The 27,177-nt window shown below is 44.0% G+C and overlaps 4 protein-coding genes across 6 annotated transcripts; 2 read left to right on the top strand and 2 right to left on the bottom strand.

Moving 5' to 3' along the window:
• Nucleotides 1-4,464: 4,464 nt before the first annotated feature.
• LOC129597882 (sialate O-acetylesterase-like) lies at nt 4,465-6,869 on the top strand. The gene is made up of 5 exons (XM_055495579.1): nt 4,465-4,528; nt 5,188-5,398; nt 5,481-5,943; nt 6,093-6,285; nt 6,582-6,869. The coding sequence occupies exons 1-5, from the start codon at nt 4,508-4,510 to the stop codon at nt 6,867-6,869; spliced, it is 1,176 nt and encodes a 391-aa protein (XP_055351554.1). The 5' UTR covers nt 4,465-4,507.
• Nucleotides 6,870-14,031: 7,162 nt separating this feature from the next.
• Nucleotides 14,032-15,389, bottom strand: LOC129597881 (zinc finger protein 618-like). Its single transcript, XM_055495577.1, has 2 exons — nt 15,194-15,389; nt 14,032-14,898 (listed from the first exon to the last, which is right to left on the bottom strand). The coding sequence occupies exons 1-2, from the start codon at nt 15,374-15,376 to the stop codon at nt 14,032-14,034; spliced, it is 1,050 nt and encodes a 349-aa protein (XP_055351552.1). The 5' UTR covers nt 15,377-15,389.
• A 145-nt stretch (nt 15,390-15,534) lies between these two features.
• Nucleotides 15,535-16,971, bottom strand: LOC129597860 (uncharacterized). Of its 2 annotated transcripts, XM_055495556.1 has the most exons (3): nt 16,112-16,971; nt 15,771-15,925; nt 15,535-15,694 (listed from the first exon to the last, which is right to left on the bottom strand). In XM_055495556.1, the coding sequence occupies exons 1-3, from the start codon at nt 16,559-16,561 to the stop codon at nt 15,658-15,660; spliced, it is 642 nt and encodes a 213-aa protein (XP_055351531.1). In that variant the 5' UTR covers nt 16,562-16,971; the 3' UTR covers nt 15,535-15,657. The 2 variants fall into 2 exon arrangements, with proteins under 2 accessions (XP_055351531.1, XP_055351530.1); XM_055495555.1 differs by having other exon boundaries at nt 15,535-15,925.
• Nucleotides 16,972-17,311: 340 nt separating this feature from the next.
• LOC129597865 (uncharacterized) lies at nt 17,312-19,998 on the top strand. Of its 2 annotated transcripts, none has more exons than XM_055495560.1 (5): nt 17,312-17,584; nt 17,808-18,660; nt 18,745-18,835; nt 19,043-19,752; nt 19,820-19,998. In XM_055495560.1, the coding sequence occupies exons 1-5, from the start codon at nt 17,468-17,470 to the stop codon at nt 19,897-19,899; spliced, it is 1,851 nt and encodes a 616-aa protein (XP_055351535.1). In that variant the 5' UTR covers nt 17,312-17,467; the 3' UTR covers nt 19,900-19,998. The 2 variants fall into 2 exon arrangements, with proteins under 2 accessions (XP_055351535.1, XP_055351536.1); XM_055495561.1 differs by having other exon boundaries at nt 19,043-19,625; nt 19,820-19,948.
• Nucleotides 19,999-27,177: the final 7,179 nt, after the last annotated feature.

The raw sequence follows: 27,177 nt of genomic DNA, 5'->3' as shown, positions 1-27,177 counted from the left end.
TTGTTAACGTGCAAGGGTCCCACGCCTTGCGTTTCGCTAACAGTGGGACAACAGCACAAAGCTCCCGTTAATATTGATAAAAATGGCATGTAAATCGCAGGTTTTAAACCCGCTTATTTTGAAAATTTCCTCATTTACAATCGGACAAAGCACTTCATTGAGTCAATAAATTCGCGCGCTTAACATATTCCATGGATAATTTTATTTAAGCCGGCAAGAAGAAAATTGGCCAAAATCTGTGTTCCAGCTTATAATAAGCGATTATTTGGGGCACATAGAATTAATGAACAAGTCTAAATTTACTACGGGCAAACAAAAATGTAATTTCAGAAGGCAAAAGTTTTAACAAGCTGCTTATATTCAAAGAGGCGAACTGAGACATATTTATTTCGGGCATACATAGTTTATTACCGCTTTGACTAGAGAAGAGTTAGATGATGCAAATAAATTTCGCTGTTTTGAGCAGTCCATACTGCATTAGCTTGATCGTAGCAAAATTTAATATCATATATATCGTAGCAAAATTTAATATCAATTTAATAATATTTATATTTTATATTTAATTTTTGAGTTCAGGCCAGAACTAATTAATGCACTCACGTACTGGGCCGGTTTACTAATCAAGAAAGGTCACTAGGTGAATGGGCCATTGCGGAAGGGAGAAAACAGGCGGTGTTTTTATAAGTCATCCGGGTATCTTCATAAGGCATCGAGAATGATAATATTCGAATGGAACTGGAAAGAAAATTAAGGCAGAATGATGATAATAAAAAGTGAGATAATTGATTTGGGCCAGCTCCCGTTGGTTTAAAAAAATTTTATAAAATCACATAAGACCGGAACCACGCTCTGCTACCAGTGTGGGAGCTGGCCCATAAAGGCCTACGCTATATGACTTATACCATACAATGGGAAACCTACTCGACTGCACCACCCGCTCTGCAAGCAGAAACGGGCCTTTATATAGCTCTCTAAACACTCAACATACACGCAAGGCCAACGTGTTGCACAACACGTTGGCCGAAGAACGAACGTTACACAATTACAGATACAGAACGAAGAACGTACGCATCAACGAACGTACGCATTGTGTGGCGAAGCCCACACTTACGTTAGCGGGATAACCGGGATTCCAAAGCTACAGCATGGGGGGCCGTGCGCGGTATAGATCTGTGTCTGAATTTAATTTTAAAAAAAAGCTGTGTATTCTTGGAGTCTGGCTTACTTTTTTCCGCGCCGCTTTTGTGCTTCCGTTTCCGTACCGTGAGTGCATCAATGCATTATATAGTAGCACTGATTCTGAAAGTTCTGTTGCGCGGCCGCGCCGATGGTTTAACTACTTCATACGCTTGGCCTCAAATGTACAGATTTAATTCTTGATTTTTTATAAACTGTGATATCTTGAAGGTTCTAGATTTATTGTATCTTCTCAGATCGTAACTGACACAATTAACATCTGGCATATGACATGAAGATCATTCGTTGCTAAGTACACTACATTCCTTCCTTCCTTTAAAAAATAACGAAAAAAATTACTGAAGCATCGCATATCGATGAATACAAAATTTCACATTTTAATCGAGTATGTCATGTGCCTTATGCTCTTCAGTATTAATAAGCTTTTTATCCGGTTCGGAATCTTTTGATCTACAGGCATTTCGATATGGCTTTTCTTTCCGCATCGACTGCACACTGCGCGGCATCGCTCACAGATGTGGTTTTTCCTGCGCTATCCAGTTTCTGCAGTAGTTCATCAAAGGCAAATTCCATAAGACGTTTCGGTCGGCAAAGGGAAACGAGCTTCTGAAATGCTTTGACGCCTAATGAGTTGAGCAATAGGTCTTTCCTTTTTTCGGCGGAAACTCAGTCCACTCCACGAAATTTTCGAACCTTTCTTTCTTTGTTTCTGGTATTAAAGGTCACCAGTTGTCCACTACTGTGAAGTACTACGGTAATATTATGTATAAAACGTGATTGTACCGGTTTTGCACACATATTATCCAAACGGGCGTGCTCTTGCACACTCGACAGGAATTGTTTTTCCCGCACGATCTCCAGCGCCTGCATCCCTAGTGTGTCCAGTAGCAATTCGTTCCACTCGGCCGTATCCGTGACCTTGTAGAGCCTCATCTAGTTCTTATATCGGAACTGCCAGGATCGCCAGGTCATCGCAGCTGGCTTAAACCTAATCGCTCCAGCGCCGTCCCCCTTTTCTCCCGAAAGCATGATGCTGCTTTTCACCTATTCACTTTACATACACTGATCATGCGCTCGATTTCTCCTTACACTGCCTTAAGTTAACACTGTTTCCTAGTCTTGACATACATTTACTGTGTTTTTTATCAGTTCATAGGTGCAGATAAAACCGTGTTAGAAATCGTTCCCGTTTTGGACCGCGTTGTAAAAGATCTCTGTATCTTCTTAGCGACGGTCTAGCACGGGAAGGATCATACCCAAGTAGCCGTTTGTGTGAGCATTTTGTACAATTGTAGAGCGCTTTGAATGCTACCGGGTGCAGTGCTGTGTGAGAGTTACAATGCATTTGCTTGATGTACCGGTACTTACAAGTTATAACAATAGTAACAAACTAGAAAATTTAAAGCGAACGGATAAAATCGCGCTGCCAAACAACCAGCGACAGCTGAAAATATTACAGTTTACATAAAGTTGGTACTCGTATGGAATCAATATGACGAGTATTACATTGCAAAAACAGAAGTATCACATTGCAAACCCAAGCAGACATAGCCGTATTAATGTACTAATGTGCGGTTAATATGGTAGGTATCTCAATTCGGTATTTAAATTGCTTACGCTTTCTTGTGAGGCAGAAAGAAATCTTGCTTCTAATTTTTTACGATAACAGCACTTTTTCTTACAGATAATTTTATACATAACGAGCATTTCCGCGTTGAATCTCAAGAATTGTATTGATTTATGAATACACGAATACACAAGTACAATGTACAAGTTTAAGAGCCTCACTACAGTTCAACCTATATTTTTTTTGGTTACAAAAAGTGGCCTGGGCGGTTATGCCTGACAATTCTCCCGTCTTGTTCCACCGGGCTCGCCAACGGTCAACAGGTCGATAGATCTGTCGGCTGCCACAACTTCACAGCTGTATGTGCTGTATGTGCAGCTATATGTGCTGTATATCTGCATGGCTTCGCTCTAGTCCACTATTGGTACCGAGTAGATAAAAAGTTCTGTGCGTGCTGCCGATTTGAAGGAATCCCTTCAATGGATTTTCTTGGCTTATGACTCCAGGGGTCCCAGTGCAATAGAACGGTTTGTTTGCAGTCATCGTATCGGCGAATGTTTAGGCAGAACGTTAGATATCAGGACCTTGTAACTCTCTCTCCTTTATTCAGCTTGATCACGGCTTGGCTATGGCTTTCATTGCGATCAACTTGAAATAAAGAGCATGGGCTACCATGTGGCGTACAATTATCGAAGTGCTACTCTAGCAGTGTTGCACAGTGCAGACTAAACAGGATACGGTGTCAAGCGTGGCCCAATATCACAACCGACTAAATCGGTAATTTTCTTAGTATCATCTGATTATATTCACTGCTGACCATACCATACTTCGAGGTATAAGCCTAATATTGCTCTTCCGAGGCTCGAAATTCGAGCACGGCTCGTGCTCGAAAACAGTGTCCGCATACATCATTTGCAAAGTAAGGCCGCGTTCTTTTTGTAGGATCGGCATCTTTTTATCGCAGACCACGACGTGAACAAGATCTTGCTTTTTGTAAATTGTGAGCGTTGTATCTATGAGCATCAGCATTCCATCCGAAAAACTTGAGCTAAGCACAGCCTCCTTATTTCTGCTCATTATCCTTTCACTTACACGATGAACGGTTTCAGTGATTCTAAGATGTTCATTTTATGTTGGGCAATTTTGTTGTCTGTGGATTCGGTCAGGGGGGTTCTTTTGAGAAACGACGCTCAGACTACATTCACTTTTCGACTCGCTAGCTATTTCCAGGATGGAATGGTGATGTTGTTTGATGAGCCTAGCTCGGTGTTATGGGGCTACGGAAAGCCGGGAGCAAAAGCACAGGTTGTACTTTATGGCGAATCAGTTTCTGTCGACGTTAATGGTGAGTTCAAGTGCGTTATGCATCCCATCCCCTCGATTCATTTCTTACCCACAGTAAACGAATAACAATCGTACATTATAACGAACAAACGGGTCAGGTGAGAGTAGTTTTTCAGACCAATCAATTTTGGTATACACATGATAAACTTTAGTGATAACAGTACGCCGAGAAGATTCGCCGATTTCCGTCTTTCATAACAGCAGACTTGTGTCTAATCTAATAACGTGTGTCTAATTTATTTAGATGCAGGCATATGGAAAACAAACTTCTGGATTCATATACCGGGTGGACCATTTCAGATCGATGTATATCAAACAGAGCAAGGGAATTGCACTGGTCATATCAGACTCCGCGACGTTTATTTTGGAGAAGTGTTTTTATGCGGCGGTGGGACCAACATGGCGTTTCCGTTGGAAAAGGTCAGCCATCCCGCTAAGAATTAGGACGAAATTTGTACACGTAAAACATATATTTCCGCTTCAGTTTTGTCGCACTCGCACACTTCTCTCGCTGCATCGTGAAAAGAACGTTCGTATAAAAGATTATGAAAAGTACTTGTTCGCCCTACGTTCGCGTATAGGTAAAACAAGTATAGTTGGACGATTTAGAGTAAACTGAAAAAGTAAAAAATCAAGCTGAGAAAAGGTACGAGCACATCGTCATCTCCGCCATTGTGTCCGTGCCTCCAGTGTAAAATATTGTTTAACCATACGAATATCAAATACTCGATATCAAAAGTACGTAAATTTATTTCGTCAAAATTCGGCGTCGCTCGTCAGATTCTTTAAAATAGAAGTAGTTCTCTTTTAACCTCTCGACTGTGATGTTCTGGTTGCAGACAGTATAGCTATTACTTATTAGTAGAACCATGGCAGCACTAAACAGAAGGCATAACAGAAAAGTTTAACCCTTCACCCTAGATTCGAGCGCCGGCCGAAATGTATTGCGGCCGAAGTCATCGGCAGCCGCGCTGCGCCCCGGTCTCACAGTACGCAGATCGGTGCATTTTCTCAGTAACACAACAACAGCAAACAAAATGGTTTTGCAAACTAATAATGGTATATAATTATCGCTTTAGATGTTCAACGGTTCGGAAGAACTGGATTTTTCCTCACAATTTTCTCGCATCCGTTTGCTGCGCATCGCCCCGGCGTCGTCCTCCACCGAGTGGCAGGAACCGCGCATCCTTCAGAACTGGACAGTCGCTAGTCCAGATTCACTGAGGGACTTTTCGGCACTATGTTGGGCGACGGGCCGGCGCGTGTACGAAGATCTTCGCACAAGATTCGGTACATCCTACCTCCACACACAAATAAATCTCTGGCTATTTTGTGCATTTTATGTGCTATATATATTGATTTTTTTGAGTAGACGAGAAAGCTTCGATTGGCTTGATTGGCGCCTACGAAGAGGCTGATTCTACAATACGCAGCTGGACACCTCCGGACAGTATCGGACAGTGCCCCGGAACTGTTCCTCAGCCGGCAAACGATTCCATGCTGTGGAATGCGATGATTGCCCCGCTGAAGAAATTGCGGTTAACCAGTGTCATCTGGTATCAGGGCGAGGCAGATGCCGCCATCCATCCCGACACGTATGGCTGTTTATTCCAATCCATGCTGGATGGATGGAGGGAGCATTTTTACCACGATATCGCGTTGCCCTTCGGTATCGTGCAGCTGGGTACGAGGAATGCGGACACCATACCGGGAGCCACCGCCCGGTTGCGCTGGGAACAGACAGCGGGTTTCGGGCAGGTGCCGAACACAGCGCTGTTGCGCGTCTTCATGGCGACGGCCATGGATCTGCCGGACCCGGAATCGCCGTTTGGCTCGTAAGATAACTGTACTCCTTGATATTCATGAGCGCGGCACTGATGTTGTTAAACGTAACTCGCTAGGTCACACGTAACTTAAACTTTAATACTTGCGTGACTTTTAATACGGTCGCAGCAAGTTTATAAAGCCCGTCGTGTTCGTACAGGGAGCTGCCGCGCTACAAAGAAGAGATCGCGCAGCGCTTGCTGGCCGGCATTGTGTCCGTCGTGTACTACCGACACATTCCCTTTCAAGGGCCCTTCCCGCAGCGTGTGCAATTGAGTCAGGATAACGTTTCCGTGCACATCGAATATGACGCAAAGAGTAACTTTGTTCCTGACGTTCCCAATAATTTTGAGGTGCGTGTTCTAGTAACTGGGATTTCTGCCTACATAACTTATGTACTAGAAAAATGCACGTTGGCGTGCATTGACAGACCGGAGCGAGGCTTAAACAAAGTTTTCGCTGCGGTGGCTACACAAGTCTCCATAGCCATAACGGGCAACAGCCTCACGTCATAGCGCTACTACTGTCACGACCTTCCGTAACGGGTTTCCGTAACGGACAGACATCAATGAAGGCATTGGCCTTGAATATACAGGACCTTCGCTCTGCTCGGGTCGATGATGGTCATAAATTCATTTTCTTTTCACAGGTATGCTGCGATCCCCTAGCACTGCCTGGGGACAGCTGGAAGGACTGCCGGGTGTGGCGCAACACCACCAGTCAGCCGGATCGGTTAGCGGGAAACGTCGTTATTGTGAACACACCGTGTGGCGGCGTTGCAGCCAGTTTCCTTCGTTACGCCTGGGCAGCGACCCCGTGCGGCTACAAACGCTGTCAGGTCTACGCGACGGATTATCTGGGTGATGCGAGAGGACTGCCTGGACCGCCATTTGTTCTGCCAACTAACTGGACTCGAGATGACTGGAACGTAGCTTGAGGCTATGAGCAGCAGATTATTAGAATATAGCGTATTTCATATCTACAGTAATTACCGAATTAGAGCCCCAGGGTTACAAATATTTCAAACGCCTCACGGGGTAGGCTCCAATTACGGGCATGGGCTTGTATTTCGGAGGGGGCTTCAATTTTCAAACCAGCTTTTTTGGCAAATATGGGCCATATAGCATTTAATTAAGCCCATGGGCTTGTATTTCGAGGGGAGCTTGTAACTTTCAAATGACCTTAAGGGTGGGCTCTAATTACGGGGGGAGCTTCTGTTTCGGGGTGAGCTTATAATTCGAAAATTACGGTATTCAGTTTTTGTGCTGCGTTAAACACATGAGAGTTAACGTATTGCAGTACTTATTAACGTTTAATTTTCATTATTTATATTAATTTTAGTGTTGTCTCTTCTCATGCAAATCTGTGCAACTGCAGCAATATATACTCGCAATACAATGAATACTAAACTATTCGATGATATCAACTATTCAACCGTTCTCGCCAATGAAGAATGATTCACTCAAAGTGGTATAATGGCATCAGGGTCAAAGTTCCGTAACTTTATTTTCGCACGGCCATGCAGCATTATCAACATCCAAAAGGAAAAAATTTCAGTACTTCGAAGGATAGACAATACATCAGCCTTAGATATTACTGTATTGCCTTTCGTCCCTCCACAGACTGCCGTGGGACGTAGATTTGATTTCGCACTAGGAGCATGCACGTAGAGATTTAATAAAGAAAATCAAGCAAACAATCGACTGTAACAACAATCAAGTGCAAGAAACTGTTCGGCGGCGCATTATATCAGGCACAGGATTCAAGATTCTGTCAACGCGCCACAAGGATAAAGCCGTATCCAGTGGATCATTGCGGCGGTAGTTTTCACGTCTATCAACCTTGTAATTTACAAACTAAAGCACTATTTTTAGGACACAACAATGCTAAAATAATGTAAAACTGTGCGAGTGCTATAGCCACCAAGTTATACCAGAGTTTGTGTACGGGAAGCCAGTACCCATAGCGTGTGCATTGCTTGTACAAGTAAATGCATGGACATGCACATGCTGCTCATGCGAATGCATGGGCAGGCAGGGAGCATACCGCCGGTTTAACCAATCGGGGCGGGCATTTCGCAACCGCAGCAGCAGTACAGTGTGCATTTCACGGGAAGCGGGCTTGATGCGTCCTTTGAAAATGTCTTTGTTAATTTTCATAATGACGGTCTTTTTGGAAAAGTTTATATTTATGTTATGATGAATGATGATGACCTTTCTTGGCGATGCAGTCTGACGAGATATTTTCCCGTTTGGCAGAATGACGTTTTCGATGACCCAGATGCAGAATTTTCGTTAAACAGCATTTCTGCCAGTTTTCATATTGTTGTTGATTTAAGCGCAGTCTCTCCGTTTGAATGTTGTAATTATTGCAGAGCATTAATTTCTGAAGCAAAGCCTCTACTTGACCAACTTTTCCGAGAAGAACTGGACGCAGGGCGAATTGCTCAGCAACTTTCAAAACCACTCAGAGTGCAGGCAGTTAGCGCAGCAGCAAAATCTGGGTCAGCTGTCCCTCGTCCCATCACGAACTTCTCTCGCCCTTTCAGCAACGCACTGACTTCTTACACTTAACTCGAGCCTTTCGGTTGAAACTATTAAGATGTCCTGGGGCACAGCCTCCTTCAGCATTATGATCGCGACGGTTTACTACTTATTAACAAAAGTATGATGTAGGCATGCTTTTGTTCTCCTGGCCTGCCTTTTACCAAGCTAAAAGCAGGCGCTATATTGAAAGAAGGGTAGCGTGGTGGTGTCCAAAAAGGGTTATAGAGGAATTTTCTTGTCATGGGGAAACTGTGGCCGTGACCTCTCCATTTTTCTCTCTGAAATGCGACACGTACATGATGTTATTGCTGTCACTCTGGGGGACGGTTGGCGCTAAAGTATCCCTGCTTGCAATTACGGCAGGAAGGTCAATGCTCTTATTTAATTTTTATTTGTTCCATGTGATTATTATTTTGATTTATATCAGGTGAGCAAATATTCGCTTGTTAGTGAACACCGTGTTATCGCGTGTATCGATGTACTGTAACTATTGGTTTAGAGACGGGTCTTCTTGTGCCAAGTGCGACATTCCGTTTCTATGTGTATAGTAGAAGTACGTGTAAAATTTGGAAAACGTTGCTTATCGAAAATGGATGTGGCACAAACGAAACGGGTTCGACCCACGCCAACCCCTCGGGAGTGGTCTTTGCGGAACTTTGTGATTGTCCAGCGAGAGATGGGAGTGTGGTGGCTGGGACGAATAACCGACATCGAAGGAGACCAGTTCTTCATCGACTTCATGTCGACGATCGTTCCTCCTGGTTGGATCGACTCTCGCCACGTCTGGACATACGAGCCCCTCACCCACCACCAATCGCCGGGTGCATCGTCCGGTGATATTGTGCCGGCACAGATTGCTCTCCGTGCCGATGACCATGGCCCATTCGTGATTCGTGCCGGCCGAGCGATTCGTAGCTGGATGAACTGCATTACACTGGACGAGCGTGACGAAACTGGGATGCTTCGCTGCCACATTGTCCGTAGCTTCCAGGTCCTGGCGCGACTGCCGGCAGCGGACGACGAGCCGTTTTACGGCCGACGCAGCGGTCTGGTGTGGACCAAAAAAGTCGTTCCTTTTGACAAAGCCTACCTGATCCAGAGTAATTTACAGTGTCTGGTGTCGTGTGTTCAAGATGCTTTTCCCCGTCGTAATAGCCAGACCGCTCTGCTGCCTTACGGTGAGCGGCGAATGTATGTACGGGCCGAGGAGAAGAGCGTCACTTTTATCTTCTACGAACTACATAGTGAGGTACCGGGCCAGTCACTGCGCTGCAATGAGGAAGCCTTGTACCGCAGTTGCACTGAAAAATACTGGAAATATTGCGTTGGTCCGGAGAATCGCCCGGCAGCAAAGAGTGTCCAGTTGGCCGTTAGGTTACTACCACCTAAAGTTGATGCAGGTACTGCGACGTTCAATAACACAGTTTACTTAGTCTTTTCGACCACGAAAAAACGACAAAAATGTAAATGTTTTAACGATATGTAATTTCTATTCTAGCGGACACTTACCAGTTACGCCATATCCCACTTCACCTCGTGAAGAATGTTCTTTTCCGTTTAGATCTGCTATCACAGTTTAATGCGAAAAGGTAACTTGATACGTTTTTGTTAATTCCATGCACAAGCTTGTACGTATAAAAGAATAATAACAGTTATCGCGTAATCAATTGCGAAAAGTTTTCTCATGGAACAACGCCGAGAATACGGTGTCTCTGGTGTCCAGTTCGTCCAATCTATATTGTAAAATTTTAAATCCTTAAAAAATGCATATCGTAATTGCTAAAGCAAACTAAGTATTCTGTCTGCAGTTCAGTACTTCTCTGCTTTTAGCGTTTGTGCCTTATGGCGCATCATGCTAGCTGATCCGGAAACCAACCGGCATCTCGTATTTGATGCTAAGACTTTCCGACTCGATGATGACGACCATCTCTACGGCAAGAAACATGACGACCATCACTACAGAGTATTGGTCTCTCTGGAAGCAGCCATTACCAGTCGAACGCGTACCATCACCTACATCAGCAAATCCCGCGATTTCTACAACAACAGTCCCGACAAAACATGGGAGACGCTGCTTTTGCATCTGCTAGGGCTCAAGTGTGTCGTGCTGGATGCGCTGATTATTAAAAACCGCCACGGGCAGCTGCGCGTGTACGCCGCGGAGACTGAGCTACCGGAGCCGACCTATCGATACATTTACCACGAAGTGCTGCGATTCATTCCGGTGTGCCGGCAGTTGATCCTCGTTGACTGCATTCTAGAAAATGTTATCCACAAATTCCATTACCTGCGAGGCACGATTTCGACCAATCTGCTTTGCCAACTGGGTGTTGAGCATTACTATACTGCAAACGATCGTCTCCGGCGCGATGTTACGTTGGATCGGTGTGTTCTGCGCTGCAGCGATTCTCCATCGCAGTTATTACGATCGCTTTTTCTGGCTGTCAATAACAACTGTTCTGTGGACCCCGATATTTATGCGCGAGTGACAGCTATCCATAAGCGAATGCTGCGGGTTTTAAAATACCCCCATCAGTGGACGGAGATTCGGGAGATAATCCAGTTGTGAGTTACCAAACCCATAATCTCATAACTAACGACACTGCATACCCTAATTTGTTATACTGCATGATGTCTTCTTAACTGGTTGAATAGTGAATATTTTTACCGGGGTCGAAGTTGAAAACTAATTTCCTCATTATTTTGTTAATGACCGTATAAAACTTCATAAAAAAATTGTCAGATGGTAGCACAACATCTGGTGGCACACGGCAATAGTTAAAGTGACTGTACATTAGCCACCGAGTGCACACAAAAAATTAGCGCATGGGGACCATATGTTGGGTACCCCTCGTCTTAATAAAAAAAAGGAATTAACGAGACTAATACTGTTCGGATGGGCTTTTTGCAGATTCAACGGGTTCCGGCCGGACGGATCGTTTCAAAGCTGGCAGGCGGTGGATCTGAGCAATCTGGATGTCTATAGTTTCAACACACTGACCCTTCTGGCTCTGGACCACATTTTTATGCTGTACGATTATACCGACAGCGATAACTTCGCGACAACCAACTAGTACTCTGTACTGGGTGGCTCACCACATGCATCTGTAATGTAAGTTGAAAGGCAAATAGAAGCTGCTGTTGGTGTATTTCTGGAGTTTTTTGTAGGTGGATGGACTGAATTTTAATCTGTTGTCATTTAGCCAATAAATAAATGTACGAAAGAGTGATGTTTTAGAGCATTATACGAACGAGTGGTGTTTAGAGCCTTATCGGAGTATGTCACACGATCGGCTAGCCTTTGTTCTTGAAGGGATTAGCACAACTGTTGTTTTGTGGTATCGTTAGCAGTACGTGTGGAATGCAAATTTTAGTAATGATCACTGCCAGGAGAGCAAAAGAGGAAGTAAAATAAAAAAGATCAGTTATCAGATTGGTTCGTTATTGTGACTAATAAACTATTGATCGAATTTCGCAAGTATTTAGTAACAACGATTCACAACTTAAAAATCGCACACGGTACGGCAATTACAGTATATAAATGCCACGTTATTTGTCGTTGGTTCAACCAGAGTAGCTGCTGTCGCAAAACCACTTTGCCTCATTTACAGTATAAGGTAATTCATAACGTTGTCGTTGTGCATACCAAAACTGCGTTTTACCTTACAGATATGTACACAGCAAAGTCATCCAGAAAAAGTCCCAGTTTTTTGGACTGAATATTTTTAAAACTACCTTTCACCTTTTTGCTCACGAATCTGCATTTTTAATCGAATACAAAGACAAGATTACAATTCACAAAGGAAACATCACATCGTAATATTAACAAACAGCAGAAACATGCGGCCGGATTACAGAGAACATTTGATCTAAATTAGCCGAGGCCGGTGCCGTTCCCAGGATGGATGCCGCGTTTCCACGTTGAATTTCGATGCTGAACCTCTGGCGCAAAAACTCCGTTGCACGTTTCTCGCCTGTTTCCTGCCAAATCATCTTGCCCACTTCGCTAATCAGCCGGGAGGCTTCCGGTCCGAGTGGCCCCACTGTCTCCACGCCGACCGCTCGGAACAGGTAATCATGGGTGATGTCCTGGTACTTCTCGGTTTTTTTTCGTTCGGCCTGAGCCGCTGCTGCGCCGGCTTGTGTGGATGTTCCAGCGATATGGGAAAGAGCCATCGTACACACGCATGTCACATCCCATGTCAACACATCCCATGTCAACATCCCTTTTGCTTGCTATACACTCGACAGTACCTGTAATAAGTATCGTAATGCGAGTACAAACTATGTAACTCTCAAACAAAAAACCAGTACAAAAATTTTCTCTTAAAAAAACTTCCTTATAACACATCTGTCAGATATGACACGGAAGCAGGAGAAAATGGGGGCAAATATGCCTTTATTGTGATGACAATAAAGCAACAACAAAAACCAACAGAAAACCCGATGGGGAAAAGCTGTGGAAAAAAAGTAGCTGCAAGCGCGCTCGTCAGAATCGTGATAATGATTCAGCGTGCTGCAGGTATGCAACAGCTGATGCCACAAAGCATGGAATCGCCCGTAGGCGCTGGGTCGGCTACGCCCCCAAGAGTGCAGCAATGCGCTGATTGGTCAGCGAGAGAAAGTGAACGCTGAGTAAGCAGCGTGATAGCGCGGCACGAATGGCGTTGCCATGTGCGGGCGGGCGACAGAGCAAAGCCACGAGAGGTGTCTGCCGCCTCGAGTGTGCGGTCTCTGACACATTAATAGATTATTATAACAGATTAAAGAAAAACTTCCTTGTAACAGATTAATACACTTGTTGAGACGCGGACTGTTCAGATCATGTGAACAGTAAGGCTCGCATTACATGCAACATGTATGTCAAGGTGTATGGTGTAAGTACAGTACATTTGTACCGGTGAATGTCAGTAACGCAGTAAAGGCACTGTACATTTACCTTATAATTATTATTCCGGTCATCCGCCCGGAGATTCGCGTCACGACTGCCGGGCAGTACACTAATACCCCAGTCAAATGTCTGGAGTAGTACAGGGAATATGAATAATGCGCCACTAACTGTCCCCTCAAGACCCATGCATACATCGCATGTGAGTAGATAGTGTATTAAACTATGTCTTGCAAAAACTAGAGTAGAAAAATGGGAAAAAAACCGAAGAATAGGAATAAAAAAATTAAAAAAATAAACCTAAGAATATTCACATTCCCAGTAATTTCACAAATAAAGTAATAGTTGTTATATTAATTTCCAAGTACATTTTTTTGTACATTGACACTGGAGCCTGCGCGGTGTAGATGTTATAGTTAACAACAATACGGCGGTAACACGTAGTTTGTAGGGTAGTCAACGGGCTTGCAAGGTTAGCCGGGAATGCACCGGACTGAGTTGTCGCCTATGTTATAATAATAAGAATAATACTTATGATTATCGCGTAGCGAAGCTGTGTAGTGTGTAGTACTAGTGCCCTGCAACGGAGTAGAAAACTTAATCCACTCCTATCCGAACTTATAAATATTTTACCAAATCCAATCCGACTCCGAATTTTAAAAATCTTACTCCGACCACTCCGATCCGTAAATATTTTCTACCATCCGAATCCACTCCGCTCCACTCCGAAAAACTTTATTAAATTTTTTACTAAACTCGGGAAAGTCTTCTGTAACACCAGCCGACGCATTAGCGTAGTAACTCTTTAAGAAAAGTAAATCATCAACTTTTTCCGGCTTAAGACTATTACGACGGTCATCTATAACGAACCCAGCTAAACTAAACGTTCGTTCACAAGCAGTACTTGTCGCCGGTACAGCAAAAATCTGTTTGGCCAGTTTCGACATTCTGGGCAGCTCGGTCTCTTTGTTCTTCCAAAACTCAAGTATCCATCTTTCATCGTCGTCAGCTGAACTTGGTGGCACGGATGTCTTTAAGTATAATCCAATTTCGTCGTCTTCTTGATCAGGTACTAAATCATCTTCGAAATCAGCAAACGTGCTTGCTCTACTTGTAGTCGGTTTTTTAGAATGCAAGCTGCTTAAACCAGAACCCATCACAGGCAGTAACGCTTTCACGCGTGCATGTACGGCTCTTTTCTCCGCTTCGGTTAACATTTTCAACGTGCGCATTCGAGGATTCAGAAAAGCCGCAATCTGATGAATGTCCACGATCACAAATTTTTCTCGTAGGTAACGCAACATCATCTTTCGCAAGGCCGAAATTGCTGGCGCTTCATCATCATTAGCAGCTGCCATATAAAAGCCTTCCAGCTTTTTTCGCCAAGGGAGTACCAAATGCATAGTGGGAAATTTGCTCGCTGACAGTTCTGCAGTCGCTTGTTTGACCGGTCTTAAAAGCTCAACTAACTGCTCTAAAAATTCACGCGGTTCTGGCAGCATTTCATCCTCCTTTCGCTCGCCCAACAAAACCTGCAAAATTATACAATCGTTAGACAATCACAGTGCATCCTGGCGGACATACGACATTGTCAGTAAACTGTGATTAGAAAAACGACTGTACGAGTACGCAATCGTCAATGATAAAGTTTTGTTACGTATTTGTATTTATAAACCACGACATCGTTGTTAAGTTTAAGTACTTACAGTACGAGTCGTATTCTTTACTAAATAGCGCTCGTAGTTGTCTTACTTAGATGAAGCAGATTACAATTATAAATCGTTGCGCAAGTTGGGTTGTCGTGTGGTTAAGAAAACATTTTCTTACCTGAATCTCGTCGTACACAGAAAGCAAGGAGTCCAGCATGTCAATCACAGTGTTCCAACGTGTATCAACCTCCTGTTTCACTTTACGGGGCAGCATGTGCTGCAGGGTAGTGGCTTTGATGTGTCGAACAAGAGCTTTGGACGTTTGCAGAACTTCGTTGACCATCTGGTGCTCTTCCGGCATATTTTTCACAGCGTTCTTGGATACCCGATTGAGCAAGTGTCCAGCGCATAGCACCCTTGAAAGGGTAGGGTAGTTTGCCAGTTTAAGTGCAGCGACCATGTTCGCCCCAGCGTCGATGACGAACGTCACTTCACTGCAGTCGCTTTTTTTAAGGCCTAGTAGTGCAAGCTTCTCCGATAAAAACTTTCTCACATTTATGGCAGTCTTTCGGACCGACGGATCATAGCACGAAACGAAAACAACATACTCCATTAGGTTCCAATCGGAGATATAGTGAACTGTCATTCCCATATAATGCACGCTGTTGCAGGGATCCGTCTAAAAATCAAAAGACACGGCTCCACCATCAGTGCGCAGAATTTCAGCTATTTTTGGAAATAAGGCTGCTCTCAACTTTTTTGCAGTGCTCTCTACATTTCGGCTCACGGTCGTTGGATGTGGCAAAAGTTCGGCTGCAGAAACCTTTCCGTACTGGTCGCCGATGTCAATGGCTGTTTGAATAAGTCGAATAAACCCGTTCCCTTTCACAGACTCGAACGACCGCATGTCCTGCAAAAAATACATGAAAACTTGTCAGTATTTGTATCATCAATTGGCTATGATAAAATTGGCGTTAAGTATGCAGAAATCAATAAAATATAAAATTCTAATTGTGAATAAATTTAAAAATAATTTAGGTTTGTACAGAGCGCAAAATCAAATTAAATTAAAATTTTGAACCATTTCGTTTCTTACCTCTGCAACAAAACGAACGCAGCTTTCCGTGACCATTGTCTTCGCAGTAACAGAAACAACTGGAGCTTTTCCACTTTGAACGAAGGAAGTGATTTTTGGTTGGCTCTTCACAACAACTGGCCTGCAGGAGTCCCTGATGTGGCTGGATAAATGGGAAGTGCCGTTTCGCGAGATGTGCTTGAAAACCTCTTTGCACGAGACACAGTATACGTATGGTAAAATATCGCCAGATCCAACTTCATGGATTTCCATAAAATGTTCCCACACCTGCGAACGTCTGCTGGCCCCGGTGGCCTGCACCTTCGACAAGGTGCCACCGTCCAAACCAGATACTACATCTTCGCGTTTATACACTTTTTCCGAAAAGGAATGCAAACGTTTTTTGCCTGAACTAGTCTTAGGTGCTGAAGCATCCTCGTCGCTGGAAATCTCGATCGCATCTTCTGACATCGCGAATTACAAAAATAAACAGCTTGTGTTGCAGAAATTGATGAAAACAACTACATACTTGGTATTTGTTTTAGCAGTTTTCGACACTTGACTTGAATAAATGCGCGCACATGCGACGCGGCAACCATGGCGTGCGCGCGCGTCGGTAATCTTTGGGTGAGGGTGGTAGCGCTTTACGGAGAATAAGTACTGTACTTCCGCTCTTATTGCTTATTGTTTGCTAGATAACGCCACGCATGGGGAGCACGCAATAATCACAGACAAAACAAATTTTTAAAAATTTAAATAATAATTACGGATAATTCGGATTCACAACTGCATCCGAAACCAGTCCATTTAGAACGGCCTAATCTCCGAAACCACTCCTAATCCGAAGTTTGGTAACGAAAACCCGTCCAAACCGCTCCGAAAATCGGAGTGGATGCGGAGCGGTTCGGATTTACCAATCCGTTGCAGGGCTCTAGTGTGTACTGTGTCCCATGGACAGCCTATTTATAATTCAGCTAGTCTACGATACCGGCTCTGGGCCATCAGTCCACCCTGTTACTGTACTCAAACGGCTGCCTCTGGATCGATAGCACGTGCGCTCTGGCCCCGCTGTTCCTCGTTCATGCCTGTTTGCCAGCCTCGTCAACTATCGCAAGGGAGACGTGCTTAGAGAGTTGTAGGAGAGTCTATCTGCCTTGGATTACGACTGTACAGAAGAAAACGCATCTGGTGCGTTGCATTTCAGTCTTCTTCGTAATTTTATACTGCTATCCCGCTTAAATAATTGTTTATCCCGCTTCTCACTATTATACTTTAAGAATTATATTTTCCCATTATACTGTAAATTGCAATTACCAATTACACTATTCTCACCCTAGTATTTCCGCTGCCGCTGTAACAACATTACAGCGATGCTTTATGAATCGGATTGCACTGCATGCGTTATTTACACCGTATCGTTCAATTTTTCCGGACTGCCATTTTATATGTAATACCAGGCCTATTTATCCCCTGACAGTGATTTTCTTTGCAGCGGTAAGTACCTGACCAGCAACAAGGCTGCTTTCCGTCGTACTGGCATGTAAAATAGTGAAATTCTAATGTTGAGGTATTAAGGTATTAATTTGCGGGTAATACAGGTTGCAGCGATACAGCAATGTCGTGCTGAATCACTGCTGAGTGCTGACTACAACAGCCATACATGCCCGTGTAGCATTTCGGAAGAGAAAATATCATCTTTGTTATTGTACTCGTATAGAATCACATCTGTCATCTGGGAATCGTATTTATTAATTTGTCGAAAATGAATGTCGCACCGACGAAACGGCTTCGCACCACTCCTGCGCCCCGGGAATGGACTTTCTTCAACTACGTGATCGTCCAACGAGAGAGTGGAGTGTGGTGGCTGGGATGCATTACCGACATCGATACCGAAGGGGAACAGTACTTTATCGACTTCATGTCGACGACCGTTCCCTCAGGCTGGATCCACACTCGCTATATCTGGACATATGAACATATCAGCGACCACCTCCCGCTGGCAGGACCGCGTGGCGACATTGTACCAGCACACATCGCCATCCGTGCGAATGCCAACGGCCCGCTCGTAATTCGCGCCGGCCGGGTGATTCGATCCGGGACCGAGCTTGGTTACGTTACGCTCGACGAGCGCGACGAAACCGGGATGCTCCGCTGCCACGTCGTCCGCAAGTACCAGGTGCTGGCGCGTTTGCCAGCGCCGAACGAGGAGCCGTTTTTCGGTCGCCGCAACGGTCTGGTCTGGACCAAAAAAGTCATTCCTTTTGATAAAGCCCATCAGCTGCGGTGGTTATCGTGGTTGAGGTTCTGCGTTCAGGATGCGTTTCCCCCTCGCCTAGGCCGGGAGATGTTCGACGGCCAGCGCATGTATGTACGGGTCGAAGAAGACCGTGTGACATTTATCTTCTACGAACAACACAGCCAAGTGCCTGGTAATGCAGTGCTGTGCGATGAAGATACTTTGTACCGCAGTTGTACTGAAAAACACTCGTCGCGTTGTATTGGTCCCGCGAAAAAACCGGCGACGGATTGCTCAGTGGCTGTTAGGCGATTGCGTGTTCACGCTGATCCAGGTATGGCGGCATTGCTATCAAGACAACGACAAAGCTTTATTATTATACGGGTATTTTGTTTGCGTGTAAAGCTTTTCGTTGCAGGAGACAGTTGCCAATTCGAAAGCCTCTCAGTTTCCGTCATCAAAAATGTTCTTCTCCATTTAGATCTTCTGTCACAATTTACTGCGAAGAGGTACCCTACAGATACATAAAATTAATGAAGCACACACACATTGTGACATTTGTGTCTTGTAAAATTTGCGCAAAAATTATCCGTATACAAACCAGGCTATATCTAAACAATTGTTTGGTCAATTTTAAAATTTACATTTCTTTGGTTTGGTTTTGTTATACAAAGTTATTAGTCTTTTCGCTGACTCTTGAATTCCTTTGGTTTTAGCGTTTGTGCATTATGGCGAGCCATTTTGGCCGAGCCAGATACCGGCCGGCATCTGGTCCTTGACGCCAATGTCTTCCAGCTTAGGGAACGCGAGCTCTTCGGAACAGTGCACGATAACCACGCCTACAGAAAGGCGATGGCCCTGGAGGCCGCTATTACGACGCAGACTCGCAGCATCATTTATATCAGCATACCCCGGATTATCGGCATAACCCACGACGATCCATGGGAGAAACTCCTTTTTCATTTGTTGCAGATCAAGGGAATCGTGCTGGAAAAATTTAACATTAAAGGTCGCTACGGACAACTACGCGTCTTATCCGCCGAAAGTCAGCTACCGGAAGCGACGTATAAGTACTCCTGCGACGAGCTGCTGCGGCTAATGCCGGTGTGCCATCAGCTGATCCTCGTTGACTGCACTTTGGAGAATGTCATACACAACTGCAATTACACCTACCCTCGCATTAAGAATAGCCTGCTTCCGAAACTGTTCGCTCAGAAATACTATGGGGACTATGATCGCCCGCGGCGCGATGTGACGGTGGACCGTTGTGTTCTGCGCTGCAGCGACTCTCCATCGCAGGTACTGCGGACCCTTCTTTTGGCTGTCAGTAGCAGTCTGTTTACTTATCCGGGTCTTTACACTCGCGTGACGGCCATCCATCAGCAAATGCTGATGGATGGACGCAGATTCGGGAAATTATCCAACTGTACGTTCAGCATACTGCCTCAATAATTCTGCAAGGCGATGTACCATCAGGCGGGATGTTTTTGCAGGTTTAACGGGTTTCGGCCCGATGGATCGTTTCAAAGTTGGCATGCGGTGGATCTGCGGAATCTGGATGTCTATAGCTTGAACGCGCTGACGCTTCTGGCCCTGCATGACATTTTTATGCTCGAAAATTATACCGATAGCGATTCAAATGATGTAGCGGCACCATAGTTGACAACTGCCATAGTTTAACACTAAGAAAACGATCTGTAACGTTTTGATTGGTCTCATTTCCGGTTAATGCCGGTTTTTGCTTGCATGCCGTTGGGAATAAATTTATTACAGAGCAGCTTTCTGTAAGCAATCCATGTATAACATAAACCGGCAACGGAACCGTGGGTAGGTTCTACTGCTTAAACAAAAGCACTGAGTAACATCTGTGCAAATGCCGCCAAGCGATTTAACATGTCGCCCTCAACTATCTGGATTCAGATTTTCAGGAATTATCAGTGAGACTGCAATTTAGCATGGGTATAACGCTAAATTGGGGCGCAAAAGAGCTAACCGTTTGACATCTAGACACGAAATTGTGAATTTGAGCGTACAGTTCTTCGTGGGATGTCGAGAAAGTAAAATCTGCTGACCGGGCCATCGCTGCAGGCACAGCACAACAAATCCCTAATATATACGAGGACGTGGCAAATATTAGGCGACTTTATTAAACCGCCCGTATTTGTTGTGCTCTTAGCTATCATAAGCCCACTCCGCAGCTTATGACGGTCAGGAATGGAGAATGTATCGTACTCATACGCAGGAAAATTAATAATTACTGGTATCAGCGGTATGCAGCAAGTAATCGAATCAGTCCCTTTGGCGCGAGTGCAGGGTACACTGTACACTGAATACTGAGTGAAAACATTCCGGATTACGTGACAATCTGCACCTCGATTTCCATGGCAACGCCGGTAGCAACGTACCCACGTGAACAGTCGAATGACTTAGGTACTCCTCAATTTCATTTTGCCGTGCACATTACACGGTGCTCGTAAATTTATAAAAAGTTATTAAAATTTTAAATTTACACGGCACCTGTAAATTTATAATTTTTAGATTTGTGTGGTACTTTACCACTGATGCGCAAGAATTCAGTTTTTGGTATTTATATAAATTACCGAAAAACCAAGCTGTTTTCATTGTGAAATGGGTGTTACTTCATGGAAAAAGATCATGGAATTCTGGAACTCCGGAATCTTTCGGCGATATCGGGTGCTCATTATAAACGGGCGTATATGGTTTCACGGTTTGGCTGTAACCTTGATTTCGGACAGAACCAGTATCGGATAGCCGTGAAAAGTTATGCGTTCGATAGTGAGCAACTTGCTGTAAGTTGGCACTGCACAATTTCTCCTAGTTTTGCGATACGGGGATTATGCAGGTAAATACACTGTACTAAAAGTTTTATTTTGATACGCGAAGTTCTCGGCTGATTAATAAAGCAATGTACAACGGTGGCGGTTTTGTGTGAAGTGTCAAAAATCATCTTTCAATAATTTGACACAGATTTTTTTTTAAAATTTCATTGTACATAATATTACATAGTTCTACACTAGCCCATTTCATTAATTATGGTAGTACCGAAGAACCCAAATTTCTCAAAACTTTAAAAGCCTTCGTAAAGTGCAGTGTACCGGTACGTGATACCAAATTTATGTATTTACGAGTACCTGCACGGAAGATTTTGTTTTCGCGCGTTCTCTTTTCTTATTCACTGAAAATTTAAAACGCATAAACTGCGAGGAACATAAATTTCGAAGTTTATTTTAGAATTATAAAAATATTCTGGAACTCTAGTTCGCTGCAAAAGCGACCTTGATCCTCGTATTTGTTTACATGCAAATTTTGGAGAAGATCGGTTTACAATAAATGAGGCTTGCGCATGTTACCGGTACACCTAAATGCTTTAAAACATTTTTGAATTTTATTTTACTCGTATTAAATTCTCATAATCGTTTTTCACACCAATGTTTACTAATCATTCGACATTTTGACTATAGAAAGCCCTGAATTACAAAGTAGTTTAAGGTGCGCGAAAGCGAAAGTTCTCGTGAATAACAATACACTCCATAATAACGTGAACCGTACGTGACCGCAGCGCAGGTTAGGCCTTTTTGCGTGAACGAAAGTTACGGGACCCTTTGCTAAATTGTATGGCGCGGGATGCGCGTTTTTAGGTTATCATTCGAGTAAACCGAAATCCTAAAATGTTTAAATGCATTTAGGTGTGCCGGTACATAATATGCGCAAGCCTCATTTATTATGAAATATGAACCGATCTTCTCCAAAATTTGCATGTAACCAAATATTAGGATCAAGGTCGTTTTTGCAGCGAACTAGAGTTCCAGAATCTTTTTTAATTCTAAATTAAATTTCAGAATATGTTCCTTGTTGTATGTTCCTTATGTATGCGCTTTAAAATTTGAAGGGTGAAATTACAAAGTATTTTAATGTGCGCGAAAGCGAAAGTTCCCGTGGATAAAAACAGTACACTCATAACATAACAAATGTAAACCGTACGTTGCGCAGCCCTGAACCCAGTTAAGGACGCCTTTGAGGCCATTGTACAGCAGCTGAGTGGTGGCAGACTGTCCGACGGATGGCTGGGAAGATTGGGAACCCAAGCGGACCCCAAGAGAAGCGCAGGTTAGGCCTCTGCGTGAACGGAAGTTACGGGACCTCGTTCTGGCGTCAGTGGCTGAGACCAGATAAGAACCAAGGCCGGCTGGGAGGGTTGCGCGAAATTATTCGAATGTCTCAATCTTACGTTATTTTACGATGAGAACTGACCACTAACTTTATATTTCCTGCCCCCTCAACTCATTGCCCACCTCGTTGCTAAGTACTATACTGGAGAGCTCTGTGTTAACGGTAATTAACAGCGTTAATGCAAATTAATGTTACGTCGACGGCGCTTCCCCCTCTTCTGTACGCCGCATCGGCCAAGCTGGGCCACCATTCGCCCGCTTGTGATGTCGACCGGCGGCGCCCGCTTTGTAAGGTCTGATGTGCCCATCCCCTCGAATGGATGGCCGCCGTGACAATCCGTGTCTCCCCCGTTAGGTACGACATGATCCGCGAGAGCGACCAGCTGGGATCAGTACTGGGGAAGTTTCGGACACGGTCGTCAGACAGCTCACGATCGACCGGACCAAGCAGGCTAGCTTCTTTCTCGACGTGGGCATAACGCTCCTCCATGCGCTCCGCCTGCTCAATGATTTCGGCGCCAATGTAGGCCTAAAAGAACAGATTTTCTGAATATACCCTAGTGCATGCTCTGACACCATTTGCGGATCTTTTATAAGATATTGCTTTTTTTGGTTGTTGTGGTTCGTGTGTCGTAAAAAGCTGCCAACCTCTTCCGGGAATTTCGTTTCCGAAAGGTTCTCCAGTTCCCTTTGTAGGTCATCTGGAGAAGTGCTCTTGAAGGCATTCCAGCGCTTTAGCATATTTAGGGTCACAAACTGAAACGACGTTTTAAGTAACGCCACTTGCAGTGGCTGTGATTTTGCCGTGTGAACTGCTGCAAAAAGAACAATAAATTTGCGAAGATAATCATTTGCGACCTTTCGTCGAGTGAAGCGTTAGCACGCACCCCACGTCCTCTGGGACCTTGGTGTCCGAAAGTTGCTCCAGTTCTAGTTCCAGTTCATGCGACGGAATATTTTTAAAAGCGCTCCAGTGTTTCAGCATGTTCTGTATTACAAACTGATATGGGGTTCTGAGTAAGGCCACATGCAGTGGTTGCAAATTTGCCGTGTAAATTGACTGCAAAAAAGAACAACCGTCTGCGAACATAAATGAATTCTAGATCATGACCTTTCGTCGAGCGAAGCATATAGTGAAAGACAGTAATTATGCTCAGTCATTATAACAGAACCGTAAAAACGTATTTAAACTGCTCACTCAGTATACCCGATTCCCGCAAAAACTTGTGAACCGTATAATTCTATAAGCGGCGCAAACGGATTCGCCGTTGATTTCTTCTCCCACGCTTTTTTCTGTGCCGCGGACTCCGTAGCTTCCATTGAGAATATGAAGAAGCAATGCTACTTTCAGCAGAAGTTCGTTAAATCTCGATGAGTGAGACTTGACCTTCTCCGCTGCCTTTAAATCAGATTAGTGAAAAGGATTTCTGCTTCACTCTGGAAGAAAGTACAGTTTACATGCAGTTATAATGGGTATCGTTTTCCTGTCAATCACAGACGCCGGAAATTACTGAACCGGCTTTGGGTTTCAATTGGGCATTTACTTGTTATGAAACGATAGATCAAAATTTAATAATGTATTGCCAAGTCTGGACTTTTTAACGAAAGTAATGAACTAAGTAGGGACTCGTAAGCAATGAGTTTCACGCCAATTTGTCACGTATGGGGAATGCGACGAATGCCATAACTGCAGGGTGCGTGGAAAATTAATACATTCTATTTGTACAGTAATAATGTTCTACTATGTATATTCTTTACTTAATGCGTACTACCACAGTAGTCAGCAAAGATGTCGGAAAAACTTATTTCCCAGTCAAACTGTACAACAGGAAAGCAACCCGATTTCAGCTGTTACTGCTTTTAGGGTTAATTAAAGATTTCGCTAATTCCGCAGATTTTCCGTGTTCGCCGCACCAGGCACACGGCACTCTGATTGAAATTTTTTTAAAAGAATCATTATCCAAAAGTTTGAATTTTTTTTTAATTGAATTATTACTCTTTTTCTGATCTATGAGTGTACCTGCTGTTACGCTGCTGATATCATTTCTTCGACTTCGTCACATCCACACAATGTGATTTCTCTTTCCAAAATTGTCACTGTAGGCAGCTCTGACCAAGCGGTCGGCCATATCCGTAATTCGCTGACTCATAGACCGATGTCATTGACAACGTTCTGTATGCTCAGTTCCATCTGTCCGCGCTCCAGCTCGGCATTTCAGTACATTGTTGGAAATATTTTGCTTTCTGCATTATGCGTCATACCGTGGTGTTTGTCCACTTTCTCGAGCGATTCTTCCCGTTAACAACTGAAGGTGTCGCTAAAATGGACAGTGCTGAAACTGTTTATTGTTAGAATTACGTGAATGGTCATTCTCCAAAGATCCCTGACAAAAATGGCAGATGCAAGAAGAGGTTCCTCTATCGTGGTCATAATTACAGTTGAGGGGTCACCGGTTACCCCGACACTACAGCGTCTGCCTGGTTAGAGGTTCCCTAGTTTTTTTTTTACTTTTCGGCTAATGTTGCCTCCGACAATGGACACGCCCTGCCGAGTACGATACACTTATTGAGCGCTTCCGTTCCCTGTTGATGGCGCACTTATTGCTATGTCCCTGGTCGTTCGGATGTAGCAGTTTGGGGGCGCGAAATCATTCGTCATCAGGTTCTGGCACGTGTCATCCCAGGTCCCGTCTTGGAGAAACGCTGGCAGTATATTCTTCTTCAACACGCATGGGATAGGCAGTTAAGCAGTTCACGACCCCGCTGAATGGAACAGTTCATCACGATTCAAGTCGTTTTCTGTACATTAGGTGCACCTGCCACATAGCACAATACAGTCTCGATTCCGTAAACTGCGGAAAGAGTAGGTCGGGTTTTCCGCAACCCCAGCCGAAGGCGGGAGGGCCACGTCCCGGATTTCCTTGCGGTGTAGGTTTCGTAGCTAGTGTGTTTTGATCTAGAGGTCGCCATGTTCTTCGTTTGGGGCATTCACAATGGCAAGCTTTCCATTTACGATGTGTTCTAGCCAAAAAGCTTTTTCGCTTTCGCTTAATTGTGCATGCAATCGCTCAAAATACATGTGTTAGGCTGAAACTTTGTGGCCTATTCCAGAAGCCCTTATGAGTCAAAGTAATTTCCGAGATACGCAGATATGAATTCCGTGGTGGAATACCAAGTGTTCTCTTCCTGGCATTTTTGGGCTGCCCACATTTCATATTGATCAAACACTCCAGATTTTAAATTGGAGCGAAAAATTCTCATGATTGAATATTATTTTATACGGCCCGCTTAGAACAAAAGCCTGTTACGGTATCTGTCGCCTAAATTTAAGTGGAGGCGCGCTCAATTGCAGATCTCAGTTTTTTTATATAGTTTCATACTCTTATTCATTTTTATGAGAATGCATTTACGGTACGAGTATCTTCTTAATAGTTAAGATTTTTGTCTTAACTGTGCTCAGCTTAACGACAGCTAGCTGCATGAAGTGAAGAAACTGCAGTAATTATAGAACAATCGTCGTATTGTTAATTATTTTGTTACACGGAAATTACCACAGATGACTGTACGTAAATTATAACCGGCAAACAATGCACATGATTAAGTAAAGTATTAAGTACTGCGGCGGACATGATGCTTCGTGATTCGTATGTGAGGACAGAAACCTTGCTAAAAGCCAGTCCCGTTTTGGACCGCGCTGTAGAAGATCCAGTGCGTCTTCTGAGCGACGGTCTAACACGGGAAGGGTCACACAATATTTTAATTAGCGAGAGCATTGACAGTAGTGCACTTCTATTTGCTGACGCACAACAGCCCGGTCCTGAAAACTGTGCTGATTGCGCCTACAGGAACTTCTCTGCTTGAAATTCACTCAGAAGGAACTAAATAACTGAGCAGTGGGCGTTTGAAGTAGTGTTGTCAAAAAATAAACGGTAAAATGCCAGTATTAGGTTTTCAACACTCCGAACGTTGTTTCGATTATCTGCCAGTGTAGAACGAAAACATCGCTGTTGCGTTATGGTAAGTACCGCATAATACAAGAGAATGCCACACTATTATGCAAACAGTAAAAACTTAACATGGATTTGTCAGCAAATGATGACACTTTTTAAACAGCCCATCAGTGGAAATAATTTCGAAAAACACACTACTGCATTGAAAAACAATGGACCCAAAGAATGATCGTTAGCGGAGGTTTCTTTGGCCCTTAGGCGAGTACAGCGACAATGTACAATGCGATTCTTCGAAAACTGTTGAAATATCAAAATGGGAGCTATATGGCCGGTATCTTGATTTACGTGGTGATGTACATTACATAATCACATGTACTCTTAGACGATCTCAGAGCCCAATTTTTCAAGTTAAAGAATAAGGGCTTCCGGTGTGTGATGTGGTGGAAACCACCCTGTATGGCAGTGTACAGTACAGATAAAATTACGGGGCAAGCTTGTACAGTTAATAGTAAATCACCAGCTCTGTGCGACGTGCAATGTTGCACACACCGTTGCTTGTTGTCGTTTCCATGGCAGTGAGGAACGCCGGCAACAGTCGCAACTATGAGTCTACAATCATTTCGAAGGCGAATTACAAATGTAACTTTCTTGCGGAGTGCTCCAGAAATTTACGAGAGTATCTGTATGCTCAGCTCTTCACAAATTTATCTA

Source organism: Paramacrobiotus metropolitanus, unplaced genomic scaffold, assembly GCF_019649055.1.
Source record: "Paramacrobiotus metropolitanus isolate TYO unplaced genomic scaffold, Prichtersi_v1.0 Parri_scaffold0000110, whole genome shotgun sequence".
Lineage (NCBI taxonomy): Eukaryota > Metazoa > Tardigrada > Eutardigrada > Parachela > Macrobiotidae > Paramacrobiotus > Paramacrobiotus metropolitanus.
The sequence above is the reverse complement of the archived record's forward strand: the minus strand, read 5'-3'. Positions and strand labels throughout refer to the sequence as shown.